Below are 21,719 nucleotides of genomic sequence, written 5' to 3' on the forward strand. Positions count from 1 at the left end.
CTACAGCACCTCAGTATTCTCTACACTGATTGGCATCAACTTTCCAGGTTATCGGACATGGTTCTCACCCAGCCCTAACTAGAGGTGCCCAAGAATGTACCTGGGACCTTCTGCATGCAAAATAGATGCTCTACCACTGAACTATGGTCCTTCAAAGTTCATAGGCAAGAACCTATACTCATATGCAAGAGTATTTGTAACAAGGAAAAAGCTTTGCCAAAATATGTTTCATTTTGCTACATTAGTCAGAAAGTATATTCTTTGTTTACTTTCTGATTATCATCCAAGGGGTTGATACTGACAAATTACAAGGACCTTTGGACATGAGGATGCACCTAAAATATTATGCTGAAATCAACCCTAAAAGTGAAAAACAAATATACATCACCTGTGGGAAGAGACAATATTACAAACTATTCACATCACCTGTTACAAACGGATGAAATCAGAGGTTATATTAGAACTGGCCTGGTTAGGCTGTAATCCACAAACCAATTGAAATGGCATATGCACTTGATCCATTCAGTTAACTTAACGACCAGTGAGGAATGCAATGGATAACTCAGGTTACCTATCGGACATGAGCCCACATCAGCAGACTATCCACAAGGATAGATAGATTCAAGCTCTCCTTTTGTTTTCTTGACATTATCAATTATTGGGATTGCTAACTTGGCTTAAGGAAAGCTAGCTTCCCTTTTATTCCCCTCGTGAACCACTCTAGATTTGGATGGCTTTCCTCACAGCAACAGTTGAACAAACAAACAAAAATATTTATGAAGCCAAAAGGAAAAGGCAGCCAACTCCTGACAGGTACACAACATGAAACCTACTCCCATTAATGAAAGGGGTAATACTGGGATTTCTTCAAAACATGCAGCCTTGATGTTTCAGAACTTCTATTAACCTTAGAAGGAAGCATCAATTCCATAGCTAGGAAATATTGCTATGTCAAAATAAGGATTCCAACTGTGAGCTATTTGGCCAAGAGCAACAGGATGCCATCCATATCAGGCAACAGCCCCCCTTATCCACTTTCCCCGAGTTCTCAAAAAGCTGAGAACACAACAGGGAACACCTATGTTTTCACACACTTAATTCCTGGCACATGCATCTTTCTAAGAGTGCATTAAAATGAACCCAGCAGTGTTAGCAAATGCTTATAATCTTATCAAACAGTAACCAGCATCTTCCAAATAAGGCCATGCACAACTATTTTCATGCCAGACTGCAAGCTGCGGTCAACCAATCTGGCTCTAGACCTGCTTGGGTCTTGTTAAGAGGTGGTAAAAAGCTTTAGACGCCATCCGCAGAGGAAGCGGCAATCAAAATAACAGAGCTTTTTCCTGCTCCTAGCCTTTGGCCAATTGGAGAGGACTTGCACAAACACACACTTTTCCATGTTAGTATGCACACACACACACACAAGCAATCTTCTCAGAGCTGTTCTATAGCCATCCTGCAGTGTTAGCTCTACATAACCACAGACACACATGCCTAGTAATACCACTGCTAGTTGCACTTTGAAGAAGCAGAGCAAAAGGAAAAGAAAGGTAATATATTTGGGCCTGCTTAAAGTTGCTTGTATACATCTGGGACTAGTTTCCTCCAGTCTCAGAACATGCAGTCCACTTGAGCGAGCATGTCAGGGTCAGTCTTCCTGTGTGGCCACACAGACATATTTTACAGCTGGGAGAAGCAAAATTTCCATTGCAGGGTTTTACTAAAAAATGTTGACCTTTTTTTGCTACAGACTTACCCAAGAAGCTTCCCTTTGAGCACCAGACATGTTCATCTTAAATAGGTGAATATTTTGACAAGTTAGCTGTGCAAAAACAGGACTTCAGGACGGAATCTATTATGAGATCTTAGGTTGAATCACTAGTTATGTCCATGATAGTAATAGTGCTTTTTACCGTGTCTTATACACCCTAAGCAGGACAGAATTATTACATTTTATAGGCAGCAATTACCCCTATATATTTCCAATAGCTATTTAAAAGCATCATACTGACACCATGATACCCAATATCACTCACCCCTGCTGAGGCAACAGAAATTATCTTACACAAGATCCTCCAGCTGGTGTGCCCAACACTAGGTGTGCTTCCATAATCATATTTGGTTAATTCTTGTTTAATTTTGTTACAAAATATTTCTAGGGTGCCTTTCCTTTAAGGTTATACCTTTTCAAGGTGGCTTACAATATGAAAAAAACACTGATTTTGGAGGTTTCTATTCTACGTTCTTGGCTTGATGTTTATATAAACATAATTAAATCTTACAAATCTGGGTTTTTTTTAAAAAAAATAAACAAAAATAAGGTGTGTATGAACAACAGTTTTCTCACTACAAAGAGTTGCAGGTGCTTTTAGGTAGCCAGTCTTTACACTTCACATGCAAAAGGGAGCCTTGCGAGCATATCTGATTAAACATTTCTGTTTTGTTAGAAGTATCCAAAATGATGTTCTGCAGGACACCACAACATTGAACTGAGGAAAGGAAGCTGCATTTGAGTAAAATCAACTAAGTAACTTCTAATGCTACCTTTAAAACCATTAATTCCACTATGATTATTTCAAAAGGCAACAAAAACCATTCCATGTAATATGAAGCCCTCCCTCATTTCTTAGTACTGCCCAGCAGCTCGGCTAAGCAATGCTTCCAAAATGATCTCTGCTGAATACAATATCAAGTTATCTCGACTACAAAGACACACATAACCAAGCAGACTCCTTGTTCTGCAAACCACATTTTATGAAGTTGAAATTATGGCCCTATACTTAACCCATTATGAGGCAGAAGAGAGGCAAAGTTTATTATGCAGCCTGCAGCACTGTGGATTTTTGAACTACTGATTTATGAGGTTCCCACATTTTGAAAGGAAGTCTCCCTGAAGCAAAGAGGAGGGGGCTGGTTCCCCTAGGAAATACAGTTAGTTGAGAAAACACTCTTACCGTCAGGGACCTCATCTGGCCGCTTCCTCTTCTCATAAACCACAATGATAACAACAAGAATTATAATCTCCGCCAGAATCCCCAAGAAGGGCCACAGAGGTGCCAGGTGACTGCGAACACGTAGGATGGTTTCTTCAGCCTTCCAGCCAATCGAGTTGGTTGCATTGCATTCATACACGCCAGGATCCTCATCGATCTGCAGGTTCACTATGACCAGCTCAGTGTAGTTATCTTTATTGGTAATGAAGAAGCGGCCAGTAACGTTTTTGATGGGCTAATGAAAAGCAGTAAAAGAGCAAAGGCCAAAATTATAATTGTTAACAAGTGTTGGAGACAACTGGCTCATTTACTACACACACATACAGTATTTTTTAATCATTCTTTGTGTTCTCTGCCATGTAGGCTTAACACCAGTCATATGGGAAGAAGTGAAGTGTGACAGCCTTCTTACAGGTAGGTAGCCGTGTTGGTCTGAGTCGAAGCAAAATAAAAAAATTCCTTCAGTAGCACCTTAAAGACCAACTAAGTTTTTATTTTGGTATGAGCTTTCATGTGCATGCACACTTATCAGCGTGCATGCACACGAAAGCTCATACCAAAATAAAAACTTATAAGGTGCTACTGAAAGCCTTCTTGCAGTAACAATTCAAGGATTTGACTGGGTGTTTCTTCTGAGGATTTCTTCTGAGTGTTTCTTCTGAGTGCCAAGGTTAGGCCCTATTACCACCACCTGCTGGCAACAGTGCAATCACATTTCAGTCACAACTTCTGATAGAGACTTGTATGATTCATGCACTGCTATAAACTCTCCAACACAAAACCCCAGAGTCTTGTCTCAAAGGGGATCCCCCACAGACAAATTTGTAATGTCGAAACCACAAATCCTATGAAGGAGAGGCCCACTGTCTTTCACATACTTCAAACAATCCCATGAAATATGATCGATCGTTTCTTCCACTCCATAAAACTCACAATATCCAGTCTCAATCCTCCTAGCCCAATACAAGCCACTCTGAAAAACACTATGCCCCATCAGAAATCTGTACAGATTAAATTGTCTCTGCCACTGTCTCAGTTTAAAAAATCAGAAATCCTGAAATGATGGACAAAAGGAAAATATCCTCCTACCTGTAGAATCAAACACCCACTATCTGTGCCATTCACCTAATAGACTCTTGAAACCAGCTTTTAACTTTCAAGGAGGACAATGGCACCACAAGATCTGTGTCCCTGCGTCCCAAATTGTTCCTAGCCATCTGATCAGCCATCTCATTCCCACTCGAGCAGGAATTCAATAGAACCAAACCAGAATGCCCATTGACTGGCTTTTCCCTACCTTTTTGTAGCCTTTGTGATGAAAAACAGGATTTGTATCACAATAAAATGAATATTTAGGCATGGACAGTATGTTGATCTAGCAGGGTTTAGATCAGGAAGAATACGATGAAGAAGACCATACTTGCAAAGGACAATGCTTAATTTGAGACGTAGCATTAAAAAAAAACCAACCTACATATCAAAGAGGCTAACTCTCATAATAATTAGTAGAACTGAGACCTGAAATAAATTACCTAGTTTTAACAGCAACACATTCAGACTCAGGGACCATTATAACAATGGAGCACAGATGCTTTGCATGTAGCAAGTCCCAGGTTTGATCCCCAACATCTCCAGCTAAAAGGAGACCAGTGATAGTGCTGGGAAATATCTCAGTTTGAGTCCTTCAAGATATGCTGTCTACTGGAAATGATACAACTGGTATTATCTAATTCATCTTAATGTGTTTTATCTCCTAACTGAAATGTCAGCCAGCACCTCAGGCTTGCCTAGCAGCATCACATCTTATACTCACCTCAGAAAAGCCATTATTCTTCTTATACCATGTCCATTCAGGGTATGGGAAGCCTACAGACTTGCAATACATCAGTGCTTCCTGTCCTTCATTCTTGTTTTCACTTCGTTTGTGCCCAGTAATATCAGGAGCAGCTAATACATACACATGTACACAAAAAGAATACAGTGCTCTTAAAAAATTATGTTTTGACAGTAGGTTCAAGATAGAGTTAAAAGCTTTGATTATGGTAAAAGTTTCAATTATAGATTGTCATTATATTGTGGTAGGTTCATATTTTACATTGAAGTTGTCATGTCACCAGCTCTTGCAGATTTCTCCCATTAGAAACTGTTGTATTTATTTAGCAGTAGTTCCTTCTACGTCAAAAATGAACTGGGTCCGATGAACTTAAAAGCCAAGAGGGATGCAAAGAAGGTCCATAGTTCATGGACAGTGAGAACTAAATGTCTCTAGTTTGTAAGATGATATCTGATTAGTTGCCTCTTTGACAACATCAACTAAAGTACAGTAGAACAAAAGAAACACTTGTTGGATAATTTTTTAGGAAAGCTTATTAAATTTGTAAGAATGTGAATACTGGTTTAAGATAATCAACTGTATAAATCTTCTCTTTTGTATTACTGAATCAAGGTTTTTTAAAAGCTTATTTTAATTATTAATAATCATTAACAATGGGAGCTGAATAGAGAAATAAGATGTTATTCTTTTAAAGCATGGCCAACACCTGTAAGATGTAGCAAAGGCATATGAAAGTAACTAGAAATGTTTATATATGTATAATGTTTAAACACTGCCATCATTATTTAATATACTGAATGAATTTCTCAGATGTGACTAATAAGATATCCTGAATTAGTTGTCCTTCTACAGCAGAAATGTTAGCTTTATCTACTTTAAAATCAAGCAATTTATTGTGAATAGTCAAAAACCTTTACAATGTACAGCAGGGGATAAAAATACCGTGTTTCTCATATTATAAGACATGTCTTATATTTATTTTTTCCTCAAAAAAAACACACTATGGCTTATTTTCAAGGGATGTCTCATTTTTTTCCTCCTCCTCCTGCCACAGCCGGCATTGCTGCTGCGCCTATCACTATGTCTTATTTTCGGGGTATGGCTTATATTCCTTGAATGCTTAAAAATCCTGCTATGGCTTATTTTATGGGTATGTCTTAAAATATGAGAAACAGGGTAACTTTCCTCTGAAATTATACAGCAGGACCTGTAAGTTTACAGCATTAAAAATTTACAGCATAGGGTTATAAAATTAGGAATCATTAACATATCTTGAATGGAGATTCTTAGCTGCCAGAGCAAATTTGGCTACCAGGTGTGTAATCTGAAGATCTTTATCAGCTAAGAGTTCAACTGTCACTTCCTGGGGGGGATCCGCCCGAGAAACACTAAAGAATAGATGATTAAAAAATTCTCTGGGCGTTGTATACAAAGGGGCAAATCAGCAGGTAATGCTTTATATTCTCGACCTGATTGCATCCATAAATGCATTTGCGTTCCATATGGGGAAATCCCAGATATCTCCCCTCTGAATAATGCTGAGGTTTGTCTAATGGAGCCTGCTAGGGCCTGATCTGTTAATCCAGCCAGAGTCTAAGCCCAGGTCTCTGACACATATTTCAAATACACATCACAGCATACCAGGAATCCTGGCTTACTGTTAACATGCAGCTTGCTAGTGCACACTGCCATTCACTCATATTTCATTCCTTTTTTTGGCAAGACTGGGTAAAATAAACCAAGAAGCCACAATTATATTTGCCTTCCCATGACATACAACCTGGCATCCTGGTTTGTTGTTCCCAAACAAGCCACAATCAAGCCAATATAGCAAGTGCTGAAGTTGGATAAAAAATTCTGGCTTATCTGGAGCAACAAACTGGATGCAGGGTTTGTACATCATGGGAAGCCAACCTTAACTGCTGCTTATTGATTTATTTTACCCACTTGCATGAAGAAATGAAAAAGTTACGTGCACCAGCACACTCTTTATTCACAGTAAATCCTGCCTTACAATGGCGTCTGAATTTGTAGCCTTTTTTTCTCTTTCCTTTTCCTTAAGAGACACCACAGATTAACAGACCTGCACAATTAGGGATATAAAGAGTATATAAAAGCCAATCTTTCTAGTGCATAAGAAATAATAATCCAATATATCTTTTGTATATTTTGTATACAAGGAAACTTTTCACAACAGGAAAACTAACTGGACACTTATAAATGTATATTGCTTCTTTTCTAAACAAGTCTGTAAGTTGTCTCCAGAAGCATCTGCACATTTATGATTCATGTTTAATGTGTAATTCCAAAACAACTGAATGTTTGACCTACAACAGTGTGAAGAGTAAATGTTGAATGTAAGAAAGAAGACACAAATTATCTTTTGGACTTTTATAACATACTTAGTAATGTATCTGTTTAAACCAGCACAATTTTGACACTTGAAAAGGTGAACTTTCATGTGAAGCAAAGAACTTCTTCACTCTTGAAGACCCCACACCAGCACACTTGCTCCTGCCTAAGCAGGTCCACTGCCACTCACTTGGCCATTTCTTTAACTCCCAAGTCCTGTTGTAGAGTAATACTTTTGAGAGATTACGTGAGATCAATGAACTGCCTGAGATGAACCTTCATTAGCAGATGGCTTGGTATGCTTCAGTTACCACCTGTAAAACCCATTCGCTTTCAAGGCAGCTAATTTTGTCACACGTGTCCTTCTAGGCGACTGCTAAGGCCTGATCTGTTAATCCAGCTGGAGTCCAATCCCAGGTCTCTGACACATATATCAAATACAATGGAATTTATCCAAGGGCCCATTCATTCTTTACTACATACAAAAGAATGCAGAATCATGACGATTTGCAATGATTTGTTTTGGGGTTTGTTTGTTTTTTAAAAAAAACCTCACTGCATAACCACAAAAATATAGTCACTGCATACCTGCAAAAATATAGTCCACAAAAATATATTGCTGCTTGTCCAGTGGGCAGGGTGATGGGCGCTGTAGACCAGCAATACCCAGAGGGTCACAGGTTGCCAGTAGGAGGGCATGAAAAATAAGGGACTAATAAATCGTGACTGAATCCTAAAAAGACACGCCGTATGAATGGGTGGTTCCAAGTTCAGATGACATCTGTGAGAAATTTTTTGTTTTGATGAGATATGAAACAGGATAAAATCCAGGACATATTGTCTAACAAACTGAGGTGTTCGAAAAATTGTTATTAACGGTCAGAAAACCTGGGGAGAAATGGAATGGATTCAAGTATCTTGAAAGAAAGCATGGCTGGGTGGCATGCATATTGAACGGGAGAACTCACACAGACACATTTTATTGCACTTGTAAACATGCTAAATCTCATCTTCATTGAAAGTTGAAGATATGGAAGGTTGCACTTTGGACAACAATGATTTTCAATTAAGTAAAGAGATCCTCAAAGAGTATTTTATGATAATCGGGTTTAGATAAAGTAAGTGAACAGTGTTCTAGCTATCTTTTGAAAAGCAATAAAATATTTTCAGAAAGCTGATTAGTTGAAGAACCTGAACTTGTAGCGAGAAAGGCAAAGAAGCATTGAAGATCACGGACAAGTTCTAGTCACAAAATATCAACAGGAGTTAAACAGAAGCAGCTGAGAGAGGAAAAAAGAACTTGCATTTTATAACAATTCAGCAAAGCATGATAATTCAATAAGAAAGGATAGCAAAGGATAGCAAAGATAAGGAAAAACCTTTGATAGAGAACCAAGTCTAAATGAGTGTAGAAATTATAGTTAGTAGTCCAGGTGGCAACAGGTGAAAGTAGTCCAGGTGGCAACAGGTGAAAAAAAGTCTCTGCACAAAACCCTGGGAAGTAGGACTGTAAAAAGCATGAAAATCAGCTGAAGAGCCCAAGAAAGGGAAAGAAAGAAGGTGCTGGAGGATGAAACAAACCACTAAACTTTAAGGGGGACGGGAACCTAAAGATGGTAGAGAAAAAATTAAGAAAGTAAATGGCACTGTGCTGAAGCAGAGATGGGGAACGTCAGTCCCTGGGGCCAGATGGGAACACTGTGCAAGCAGTTGAGAGAACGTTGTTATTAATTTACACTTGGTAATGATTAAGCAGTCATGTGGACAAAATACAAAACCCATAGGAAACAGTGTACTTAAGTATTTTTCAACTTGCTATGTGTAACATTTACGATTCAAAGTTAGAGATTTAATGTCCTGTGCCCTATTGCTCTTTACAGCTCTAAATGGTCACCATTTACGCATCAAGGTAGTGGTGACTGTCATGCCCCCAAGCTTTTCACAGTGCTGTAGAATTACTTTCTGCCTCTCTTAAAAGAGAAAGTAGTTTGAGCTCCTTTGAAATGTTGTGGGGCAGAGAAGGGGGAGCCTGGGATTCACAGACTATTGGACTTCTGAAATACTGTATGACACTCTCTTCTAGACCCAATGAAGATGCACAGTAAGATCTTTACAGGAGAGTCTTTCACTTTCACCGCTGAACTAGCTCCACCTAAAACTCTATTCTGAACCTAAGGAGATATACTGTACAGTGGTACCTCGGTTTATGAACACAATTGGTTCCAGAAGTCTGTTCATAAACTGAGGCGTTCATAAACTGAAGCGAACTTTCCCATTGAAAGTAATGGAAAGTGAATTAATCCGTTCCAGATGGGTCCGCGGCGTTCATAAACCGAAAATTCGTAAACCGAGGTGTTCATAAACTGAGGTTCCACTGTATAACATTTTCTACAAGGAGAGACAGAAATTCTGAAGAGCTGAAGCTTGGAGAGACTGATGATTCTTAGAAGCAAGAAAAATTGTTTTGATAAAACATAGTTGGGCAGCCCATTGAGCAGGGTAAAAGTGCAGCAAGGAAACAATACCAATGTACACACTATTCTAAGAATACAAAGTTTTCTGTGGGCAATTTGACTAAGCAGTTCAACAGACAATCCAAGTTTATTGAGACATGTGTGGAAGATGACCACTCATGCAATAAGATGCAACTGTGAGATGGCAAGAACTAAATAAAGAGATTCAAGAATAGTGATACAAGGATACAATTAGTAGAAATTAAGCTTTTTAAAAAAGGAAGCAGAAAATAAAAATAAAGGCATACCTTTCACCTCTATAGTGGCATTTGCTACAGGGGAACCCGCAAATACGAACACACACAAATATTCCCCTGAATCATCTGCTCTGGGCTTTGGAATTCTGCAAAGAAAAGAAATGTGGATCCAGATAGTTAGCTCACAATTGGTAACAAATCAACTCTGGTTGCTGAGAAGCAATAGCTCAATCATCTCTGGTTCATTCTGTGAACAAAAAAAGTGAATCTAAACCACTCCAAAATGATTACGGTATGTTACATATAGTTTGTTTTCTTCTACACAAAAAAATGCAGGAGTCAAATAACTACGCATGGCACATATTTAAAGCGGGATCTTGTCTAATTTTGTGCATTTGTTTGTTGTTTTAAGGTATCTTAGTAGGAGATGCTTTGGTTGGAAATTAAATAAAACCTTTCTAGTGTTCAAGATGGTTAAGAGTGATTTTAAATCACTTGTCCTACCTTTCTGCAGAGCAACCTCACTAGATTATGAGTTATGGGCATCACTAGCAATCTGGTAAGTGCTTTTATAGATCCTTGTTGACAAACCATTTGTTTCTCAACAAACCATTTGTGCCACAACTGAGAACGTTCCGATATGCGGAAAACAGAACCCGCTGTGTTGGTTGAATTTTAAAGCAGGGGCTCCTCTGTAGATATTAACAGCTAGAAGACAACTGGGAATTTTAACAAAATGTTGCATTCACTGTTTCAGTCAGTCTTACTCTCCTGCATGACACACCATCCCACTCCCAGATGGTTTTCAGTTTCCTTTTCCAGTCAGCCAGAATCCTGTGGGCACTGAGCACACTCCGGTGCTTTAGCAACTTCTGAAGAACTTTTCAAACAGCAGCCCCACATAATAATCAACTCACACCACAATCTCACTCCAGATCACCATTTTTTAAATCAACTTCACATCCACTCAATGCCCCCCCTCCCAGCAATATATTGTAGTTAATAAACACACATCTAAATACTGTTTTCCCTTGTTCTGAAGTTAAGGACTAGAATATGAATATTTTTAAGGTGACCAACAGTGCTAACCAAGTTGTATTCCAGCTTCTATTCTTAAACTCAAAATTAAGTGTGCTGAGTTGGGCAAAATTACCCAATTTTAATATATATTGCAACTCAAGGCACAGATCCATATTCTTGAATTTTAAACACTGACAAATACTATACATTGCCCCAATGATCATGAAGACCAGACAATACTCTTGTGTGCAGTCACTGCCATGTTGAAGATGCTAGTAGCAAGGAAGTAGCTACCATTTCTAAGTCAGGCTGATACCCCTTTAAATCACCATAAACTGGAGTCCACCCTTAGAAGTTCTCTAGCAAGAGCTAAAGGTACCCAAAGTTCTGTCAGTACTATGCCCTAAGCATGGACCAAACCTTGAAATAAGCAGCAAAAAAATATGCAGCAACTGCTAGCTCTAGATTTGATCCATTGTTGGAACACAGAACAACCCAACTGCCTTATCTGGAGCTTCGAACAGAAATATGTAACCCTAGCATATAGTATTGCGAAAATACTATACAACTTCTGACCAGCAGAAACTATTATTTTGAACATTACTCCTTGATGACATAATGCTCAACATGAATCCACAGTAATGGGTCTTAAATGTCACATAAAATTTATTAGCCACACATGTCAAATTTCACTGGAAAAAGTTTAGCTCCACTGTAGCTTCATTCATTTTTTAGGGACAATACCAAAGCCACTTCAAGGCTTACCTGTACTGGGTACTATCTGTGTTCTCTCTAGTATCCGAAATCTCTACACCATTTTTCACCCAATAGCTGTCAGTGAGAGGGCTGGGAAATGTTGTGAGGTTGCACTGTAGTGTGATGGGAGGTGTGGAATGTGGAACGATGATTGTATCATTACTGGCATTGATCCTGGGCTCTAAAAAAGAAGGTACATTAAAAAGAAGAGTAATCAGTTTCTGCACACTGAAATGCCCTACACATCACAACTAAATGGCAGAGGAACTGGGAGAGGGAAGAGAACTACACATGGAACACAGCTTCACTAGCTTAAGAGACATCAAGAAAGTCATACAGTGAACAGCTGAGCAGCAGAGAAAGGCAACAAGGACCAGTCCCCCTATATGAAAAGGGAAAAAAAGAAAAGAATGAAATACATTCTGGAGTTTCTCATATTTAATATAATCACACAAGGTTAAGGTTAGTAACATGTACACCTTATCAGACTCAACAATGGAAGAGGCATAGTTAACAGCTATGCAAGCAAAATAAGCTCCATCCAAGTAATAGCCAATTCACTATTGTGAAGTTTTGACATGTACACATGACATCAGTTTGAAACACCTTCATCCGCACTTATGCTTGCAACATTCAGCCTATTCCACTAAAATAAAATACAGAGTTGTATCCAATATAGCGCTACGTAACTTGTTTCATTAGCCCAAGGATTTACACTTGCACAATGGAACTGCCCTCACCCCACATGCCCCATAAAGCTGTTCTGGGGGTTTCCCCAACCCTCTGGATCAGGGGTCAGCAAACGTTTTCAGCAGGGGGCTAGTCTACTGTCCCTCAGACCTTGCAGGGGGCCAGACTATATTTTGGAGGGGGGAATGAACACATTCCTATGCCCCACAAATAACCCAGAGATGTATTTTAAATAAAAGCAAACATTCTACTCATGTAAAAACACCAAGCAGGCCCCACAAGTAACCCAGAGATGCATTTTAAATAAAAGAACACATTCTACTCATGTAAAAACACACTGATTCCCAGACTGTCCGCGGGCTAGATTTAGAAGGTGATTGGGCCGGATCCAGCCCCTGGGCCTTAGTTTGCCTACCCATGCTCTGGCTCATAATGCATAGTGGGAAGAGAGAATGTGAAAGTTGAGTTGTACAAGCATAAATCATTGTGCTGATGGGGCGCAATAGTTGGATACTACCGATATATTGGATGCTCTCATATACACCATTATAGATAAAATGCTGTTGCTGAAACATGCAAATATCCTATTAAAGATAACTGTAAAGCACAATAAGCTGTGTCTCTGCTAAAACCCTGTATAGAGTTTTCCAAACTGAGTTGCCAATGCCAAACTTCCAAGAAGCTAACAAAGAAAATCATGTCATTATCAGACACTAGATTGCATACAGTTAAGATTGTAACTTAAAAATACAGTACCAAGATTGTATTATGGTATATAATACAATCTAAAAGAGATCAATGCACCACTTTAAACCACAGGCTAAAATTTATTTTAAGACTGACATTTAGGAGACATAGGAGAAATATTTTCCTTTTCCTTTCATTTGGCAACATGTGATTGTCAAAGGGCAGCAGTCAGAGCTATCAGCAGGTATTTCCCAGGATTCCTCTAAGTCCAAGAGATAACGCTATATTGCATTCTCCTAAATTGCAAGTTATTTGTTACACTTTTCCTACTGCAACCTGAACACCAGAAATCTAAAACTCCACTGAAGATGAGAGCAGAACATCAGCAACTAAATGTCCCCCCAGCTCCATTCTTCATTCAGGTGCTGTTACCTTGACGTTAAAAGGTTACACATTCTTGCTACCCACAAACCGTGACCAACCAAACTCACTCATATAGTTGCAGTAATAAGAAAAAATAAAATGAATAGCAGTTCTAGATCAAAGATACTTGGTAAGCCAGTTATTGCTGCATGTAAAAAATGATGCACTGTCAATACTTGCAAAGGACACACCCAGATCTGTATTAGGAAAAGTTGTAAGTGTATGAACAATGTTCCAAGTGACTGTTAAGCAGGAAAACGTGGAAACCAAAGCAGAAGGAAGGGGGCAGGGGAAAGATGCACAAGACTTTGGGAGATATCAAATGGCATAGTTACTAGTTTATCTCTTGGAATTATCCAGCTTAAACTGCAGAAGGGTTTTTTAGCATTGTTTTGTCACAAGGTTGTTATCTGTATTTTGGAAGATTCTAATGACCATAATTGGAAAGAAGCGTATTTCTAAATCTGAGCTCAAAACATGAAGCCAGTACTGTAAGACAAAATATCCTCATCAAATTGTTGACCATCTACATTATTAGCTTTACTCATGACTTGTATGTTGACACAGAGCCATTTTCCATTTCATGTAGGAAGATGCTGTAATCCAACGCAATAGGCTGGATGCTTTCTTTTAATGTCTTTTTTTTTAATTGCAAGAGCTGTTACCTTAGATAGCTTTACATGTTTCTACATCCACTATCATTTTTACATAACTGGGACACCCTTCCAGTGCTCTATAAAGCCTAAGTCTCAAAGTTACAATGAACACAAAGCATATCTTCCTGACGTACAGTATTAAACTTTGTGCTTTGAGTTTATATGAAAGTTATACACAACACTGAAAACTGCATTTCAGAAACCCAAGTAATCCATAACAAAGAAACTGGACAATGGCAAAACAGATGGAGCGTGATATTTGACTAAGTTTTACTCAGCATAGACCTACAAGAATTGATGGATCTTAGTCATGCTAATTAATTTCAGTGGGTCTACTCTGAACCAAACAGTCCTCCTGTGTGTGTTTATTACTGTCTTTGTGGGGCCTAAAATGGCTAGCATCCACTTACGTCAACTCTATTACAGAGAACTACAGTATTGTCTTGCTCACCGCCATCTTGGCAAAGCAGCACTATTAAGTACGGTAGGTATGCTGGGGATGGCAACTGAAGCTTTGGCGTTATCAGTTCCTTGTCAGCCAAGCTGCCTGCCTATGTTAGCCACTACACATTATCTAGCACCTATTTGTAGCTAATGGTGACCCTATTGCTTCACCCTATATGGACTTCCACTTCTTTGACCAACACCTCTTCCTTCCACTCTATATTTAACACAATGTTTTCTTACACTTAAACCATAGAACTCTGTACACACATTTGTTCCCTTACTAGGCTTGTAGCTCCAACCATTTCTTTTAATGTGGTATTACTCACTGTTGACCCTAAAATGTACATTTCTTTGAAGCAGGTTCTGTATGTTACTGACAAGACACTACTGTAAAAGGCCATGACTACACTGTATAGAAGTGTAAATTCTGACCTGGACTACTAGTTTTACCCAAGACACTATTCCTCAGGCAGAGGGACCACAGCAACTGAGCCTAGTTATTTTCCAATGGTATGGGGTATCATAGCTGTCAAGTTTTCCCTTTTCTCGCGAGGAAGCGTATTCAGCATAAGGGAATTTCCCTTTAAAAAAGGGAGAACTGGACAGCTATGTGGGGTATGTGAGGAGAAGAAATGAAAGAAATGCTGCTGGAGCTAAAGGAAGAAGTGCCTAGAAAAGAACAAGGCCATAACTGCACACTCATCAACATACAAATTTCACACAAGAATGACACCTTCGGCCATGCCAGATTCTTCTTTTACCCATTTGCCTTTGAGATTCTTTGGTACACTTCACTTCCACCCATCCACATTCCCAGCTACTATGTTCTCGAACCACATACACATTTCCCCCGAAATACATGTCTATGCAACAGATATGTACACACAAACCCAGATGTTACATTACTCACTCATATGCTCTTTCCAGACAAATTGCAATATTAAATGAAGTAATTATTTCTACAATTTTTTATTTTTTGTGTAACTATATTTTTCTAGAACTGTTCTATTTTTGTGTTAAGATAGGAAACCTGAAGCTATACTTTAACAATAACAGACATTATGGAATGAAGTTTGCAAAGAGGTTGTGCTAAGGACTATAAATTAAGGGGGGGGAAGGCTCAAAATTTTCAGGTGGAAGAAACAGCAGCAAAAATGTTGCATCACAGACCCTGTATGCTCTCTAAGGTAAACTGGAGGAGCTCTCTTGCACATCTCACTTCTGTCTGAGGCATGCTCAGTAGGAACATGAGAAAGGGTCTTTTCCATAGTGACACCCAAGCTGTGGAACTTCATGCCCTGGAATAAAAGTCTGGCTTTCCCACCTGACCTGTATTTTAATTGCCTTTTCTGGAGCTTTTCATTTAGGCAAATGTTTGGCTAGCTTGCTTTTCATAGAGATGTTTACACCTGTCATGTTCATATATTCCTTCCCAATTCTAGGATTCCATGATTCCGAATTGTTTGGGGGTCATTAGATTTTGATTAATCATAAGCTGGGGTACCGTGAATGGAGTTGAGGTTTGTCTGAGGTGACGCAGGATCGGTGCTAGAGTATTCAAGTCAGAGAAATGAATTCTGACAAGCTTCACAGTGCCTCAGCAATCCAGACATCCAAAAATGCTGCAGATGAGGATCTACAGAAAGCAAAAGTATGTCTCCAGGTTTATCATATTTAAGGAAAATGCAAGAATGTTTGCCCGGGTGGGGGGGGGTGAGAGAGAGCAGCACTGCAAAAGCAAAACCTATTATTTATTAAATTTATATACCACCCTTAATCTGAGGACCACAGGGCAGCTCACAGTACAAAAACACAAAAATACATAACGTAATAGTAAACAAAGCAATAATTTTCCCCAACCCATCAGAATGGAAGGGGGTTAAGCTCCTTTGTAATCAAAAAGTTTAGTTTGTAATCAAAGTGAATGACTTTGCCTGGACAGCTCATCCTTTTAAATTCTTCCTCCTCAAAATCAATTTTTGAAAGCTGCCTAGCACAAAAGTCCCTGAAACTATTCAACTGCAATTTGAATGTTTTGTTTGTTTGTTTGTTTGTTTTGACCCAAGAGCACCTTTTGTGTCTGCAATTTTTAGTCCAACTTTCCATAAAACACCGGGGGAGATTAAATAATTCCTCCTCCTTTTTACACACCAAAAAACTGTGATAGCTACCGTATTTTTCGCTCCATAGGATGCACCTGACCATAGGATGCACCTAGTTTTTAGAGGAGGAAAAGGAAAAAAGTTTTTTTGCTTTCTTTAATTGTTCTAGGCTTTTGTGCGAGCTCTGGTTCTCGCATTCGCTCCATAGGGCGCACAGACTTTTCCCCTTCCTTTTTGGGAGGGAAAAAGTGTGTCTTATGGAGCGAAAAATACGGTACACTTCTAAGGACAACCACTTCAGCTGCTCTTCAGAAATTTGGCAGGATTCATGCCCTAGCAACCTTGCTTGCAAATGTCACCCAATTCTTACACAAAATAGTTACAATATTTCTTGTTGAAAAAAGATCCAATTTCACAAGTGCCTAACACAAAAAGGCCTTGGACCTATTTGCCTGAATTTGAAAAGCTTTATCCAGAATGGAGGGGCAAGTGAATTGGCAAAAACGTTATCCACTTCTCTCAAAAGTTATAGCCATTTTCTAATTTCCCAATAGTGAACTGGAGGGTGGGGGAACAAAGCAGGCTCAGACCCTGAAACATACTGAGTATTGTGATTGGTTGGTGTAGACTTTTATAATTTTAATTTGCTTGTCAGCTTAGCATGAGCTGCTGTGGGAGACAGAGCAGAATAGTGGTATAACTTCTGATGAACAAGACAAATGAGAAATGGGATCTATGGGAAAGATAAGATGAAAAAGTTCTAATAATAACCTTACCAATATTTTATCTCGGTTATTTCGGAGACCAAATTCCATTCTCTAACTGGCTCTGCTCTCTCACATATTCACTACAATAATTGTAGTGTACAGAAGAAGACTGAAAGCAGAATGGCCTTGTTTCTAACATTGGCTTGTGAAAATATTCATAGCTGAAAATGTACACAATGCATATTTGACAGTTCTTCACTGTGAATCCCAGCTCATCCTTGTACTTACAGGCTGGCTTGGGCATGTTATTTTCTCTGCCGCAGCTCACGCAGTCCCAATGGGGGAAGGAGCCATTCACGGAAAGGAATCAGGAAATACTGCCAATATTAATTTAAAGGACATGGTGGCCTTCAGATACAATCAGCCAAATACATTAAATGAAACTAAGTTGAACAAGAAGGTGCCCATTTTAAATCCTGCAACTGTGCGAGGACTTTCTTTTCTTCAAGTTATCCATCAACATTTTACTATAGCCAAAATGTTGTGTTTATCACAAGTTATCATTTCATTCAGCAGTGACAGACACTTGATTCTTCCTGCTTTAACATTCCCCTATAATTCTTATTAATAAATAATATCAATAAATACAATTGATCCAGTATTTGTTCATCTACTTCTGCTTTATCTACCACTGCCAGGAATAGAATGCATGCTCTTAAACCAATGATCAAAATGTCACAGCTTGGGGACACCGGGTTCTCAAGACTGCTTTCCAAAACATTGGGTGAGATCAGAATACAATTTAATAATAAATGGAAGCATAAAGTGTTTTATATTATTGTGGGGACTCCCTCCAAGTGTGGAGTCTCATGAGTATGTGTCATCTAAGCTGCAATAGAAAACCAAAATGGAAGCCCAGAATGTGATGCCTTGGGACACAGCAGCAATTCTTAGAGGGAGGTAAACAATATTTAAAAACAATCTGACCAAGTAAAAATTCAGCATAAATTTGTATCAAAAATATATAATTTGTTACAAGATGGACAGCTCAATGGTAGCTTAACACTGCAAATGAAATGTGTATGTGTCAGTTCTATCTCTGCTTACTTTACAGCAGATTCTTATTGATTTACCTGTCATTTGTACAGTGAAGCCATTAAGGACCCAGCTCACATGGCACGTAGATCAAGCCCACTATCATTCACCTTTCCATGTAAAGATGCTTAACAGGCATGAGAAAGGGGAGATTCTTGGCTACCACTTCTACATGAGCTGGACTCACTTTTATATCCTGGGGCAAAAACATCTGTATCAGTAATCAAAGGACCAACTTTTGAGAGGTCCGGGTATAGACATATATGCTATTTATAAAAGTAAAGTGCTGTGACTTGAAGGGAAAATCCAGGCTTTCACATATAACAGAATTCAAATGGGAAGGATTTATACAGAAGTCTATGAACTCAAAATCATGTGAAAAAGAAAGGCATTCCACGAGATCCCAACAAAAGAAAAAAATGGTTAGAAATGGTTATATCAGGGAACAACACAAAGTAGAAAGGCACTCAATGAAGAAGCCAGCATTAGGATAGCAGGAAGCCTAATATAGAAAGTAAAAGGGAGGTAACAAACAATCCAATACTGGGCTTGTTTTCACAGAGGAACTAGAAGACAGTTCCAGAGATTCTCCCCAGTCCTTTGATCCTAGGAAGGAGGAGACACAGTAAGAAGGTGGCAAACACAGTAAAGCACTACAACCAGAGGAATAGTCTTGGGTTCAAAACCAAAAAATGTGACAAAGACAATGGGTGGGTTATACCAGGGTCACAGGAGGGGTAAGGGTCACTTGACTGCCTCTAGATACTACAGTACTACCACTGTAGGGTGCTGAACTCACTCTGAAGGACGCTTATGGTAGCCTGGGCTCGTATCCACGTTATGGCAGGATTTTGCCTCAAGTCATTCCTTCTGGGATCGTTGCTCGCCCTGCACTCATAAGTCCCAGAGTCTTCCAAGATAAGGCGAGTAATTCTCAGCACGCTCACGCCATTCACCCCGTAGGCAGTGTTAATGGTGACACGGCGCTTTCGAGCACCATCCCATAGCTGTTTGAAAGATTCAGCCCGGTTGACTTCAGCATACCACCACTGGATCTCTGGAGTGGGATTCCCAACCACGTCACAGTACAGCTCAAAGGCGTCCCCCGTGAGTTTAGTTTCTGACATGGGCGACTTGACAAACCCAGCTAGAGGGAGGGGCAGCAGAAATGTAGTGACAGACCAGCAGAAAACAGATCTTATAAAGAATAAAGCAAATGAATTGCAGAAAAGAAAAGAAAAACAAAGAAAGACATGCTCATCTGCAATAGCAGCTATTACATGACTTTTAGAAGAAACAGACAGAGCTTATGGCTTGCAGAAAGCTTTTGTTTGCAACCTTGCAAAAAGCTGAGCTCTTGGCAGATGAGCCATCAGGTTTTAACAATTTTTTGTCTATGAGAGTAAACTGAAGTGGAATAAAATATTGCATCTGGAAAATGCACACATTTTCTCTTTACTTTCTAAAATGCCTAACAAATAATGACTAGTGGGGCATATAAAATAATACTTCAATAACAATTGCTTTTGTTGAACACAAATACATTCTCTTATTACAACTTTGGGGTTTAAACGCTGGTATTAGGAAAAGCTGTCCATCATAAGAAATGCTCTGCTGTGACTCTGCTTTGACCTCATCATGATGTATCAGGAATTGAGAGATATAAAGTGACCTAAATTTCCTGGAATGGCCAACAGCCAGATATTCTAAGTTGCAATCCTACCAGTACAAAGAATATAGTATTACATTTATTTAAAAGCTATTGTTCCATAGAACCTATCTAAAAAAAAATTACACAAGTTGTCATGCTACAATGTTTTTAATTTATGAACTCTACGTAATTGTATACTGTATATTAGACAAGCTCTCTGAAAGTCTTGGTCATTATTCATGACATTCAGTTTCCTTTAAACAATTTTGGTAAAAGTGGAACAGATTTAAAAGGTATTCTTCATACACAGATTTCTAGGAAATGATCACGCAAACTATGTAAAGAGACTTATAAGAGCTCTGTATCAGTTATCAAGTCCTAAAGAACCAGCTACTAACAGTTACAACCAGGGTCAACTGCACTCAGTGCTACGCACATGGGAAAAACCTGAAGCCCTTATTATTCCTCACATATACGATGTAAAGTTGTTTTGACAAAATAATAATAATCCATAAAATAAAATCCAAATATCACGTTACACTCCTTTTAATCAAACAGGCCCATAAACTGGATTGTCAAGTAAATTCAAGAGAACTGTTATATATATGTTTGTGCAGAAACTACATAGCCCTTCTAAGAGTTGGTTTTGTCAGATGGCCATTTTTACAAAGGAATGTGCTGGGGTGGGTCAAATATCTATCTGCCCTCTGGCACCCCTTGACCTGCTTCCATATTCCTGCATATTCATGCTAGTCTTGTTCCTCGGCTTGGCAAAACCTGAACATTGTTTGTTGCCAACTTCTTAAAGGTAAAGGTAAAGGGACCCCTGACCATTAGGTCCATATCTAATACCAGAAAACATGCAAAACTAGAGAACCAGTGAGGTTCACCATTTTCTTTTACTGGATATGACACCAGAACAAGTACCAACAATTCGTATGTCTACTTAAACATGAAGCTCACTGGCTAACCTTGGGCAAGTCACTATCGTCCAGCACATATCAACAAGTAAGAGCAGCCCCCTAATTCTGCAACATTTTTTATTCCCTAGAAACAGGTGTGTTGTCAGTGGATGGCCCCAGGGGCTCAGGTTTTTGCACTAAACTGTTTATCTCCTTCCTCTTACTTCTCTTTTTTAAACTCATGAAAAAATGTTCTTCACACGGTGGATTTCTCCCTGAAAATCAGCCTATGATAGCATCTATACTTATAAATTAGCATGTGCATATTTGTGTCATGAGCCTGTGCCTCAGCACCCCACCTGCAGCCTGAAGGCATACTGTGAACTGAGATGCTACCCATCTCCTCCCTCTTTGAATCTGCTTGTTCCCAGCAGCTCTGAAACTTAGCACTTGCCTGGTTCTCTTTGAAGAGTACCGAAAATGAGACATTTACATTCCAACAGCTAGTCTTCCAACAAAACCACAGACACACACTATTATGTAGCAACAGTTGTATGTTCAGTTTCCCATAGCCTTACTCTGTTTGATATTAGAATACCAAGCCTATAGATTGAGTATTTCAGATTGTTTTCCCCAGTTTCCAGACTTTAAAATATGGGCATATATTAGGAAACCTACTCTTGCAACTCCT

General features: G+C 39.0%; 1 protein-coding gene across 2 annotated transcripts in view; it reads right to left on the reverse strand.

Moving 5' to 3' along the window:
* NPTN (neuroplastin) overlaps positions 1-21,719 on the reverse strand; it is a 43,578-nt gene that overhangs the window by 12,205 nt on the left and 9,654 nt on the right. The window contains exons 2-6 of one of the 2 annotated variants that reach the window (XM_035130912.2): positions 19,275-19,622; positions 11,678-11,849; positions 9,944-10,038; positions 4,810-4,943; positions 2,958-3,231 (exon numbers count right to left, since the gene is read on the reverse strand). In XM_035130912.2, the coding sequence (XP_034986803.1) occupies positions 2,958-3,231; positions 4,810-4,943; positions 9,944-10,038; positions 11,678-11,849; positions 19,275-19,622 (1,023 nt within the window). The remainder of the gene's footprint in view (positions 1-2,957; positions 3,232-4,809; positions 4,944-9,943; positions 10,039-11,677; positions 11,850-19,274; positions 19,623-21,719) is intronic. The other variant, XM_035130910.2, reaches the window with a different exon arrangement.

This window comes from Zootoca vivipara, chromosome 14, assembly GCF_963506605.1.
Source record: "Zootoca vivipara chromosome 14, rZooViv1.1, whole genome shotgun sequence".
In the NCBI taxonomy this organism is placed as follows: domain Eukaryota; kingdom Metazoa; phylum Chordata; class Lepidosauria; order Squamata; family Lacertidae; genus Zootoca; species Zootoca vivipara.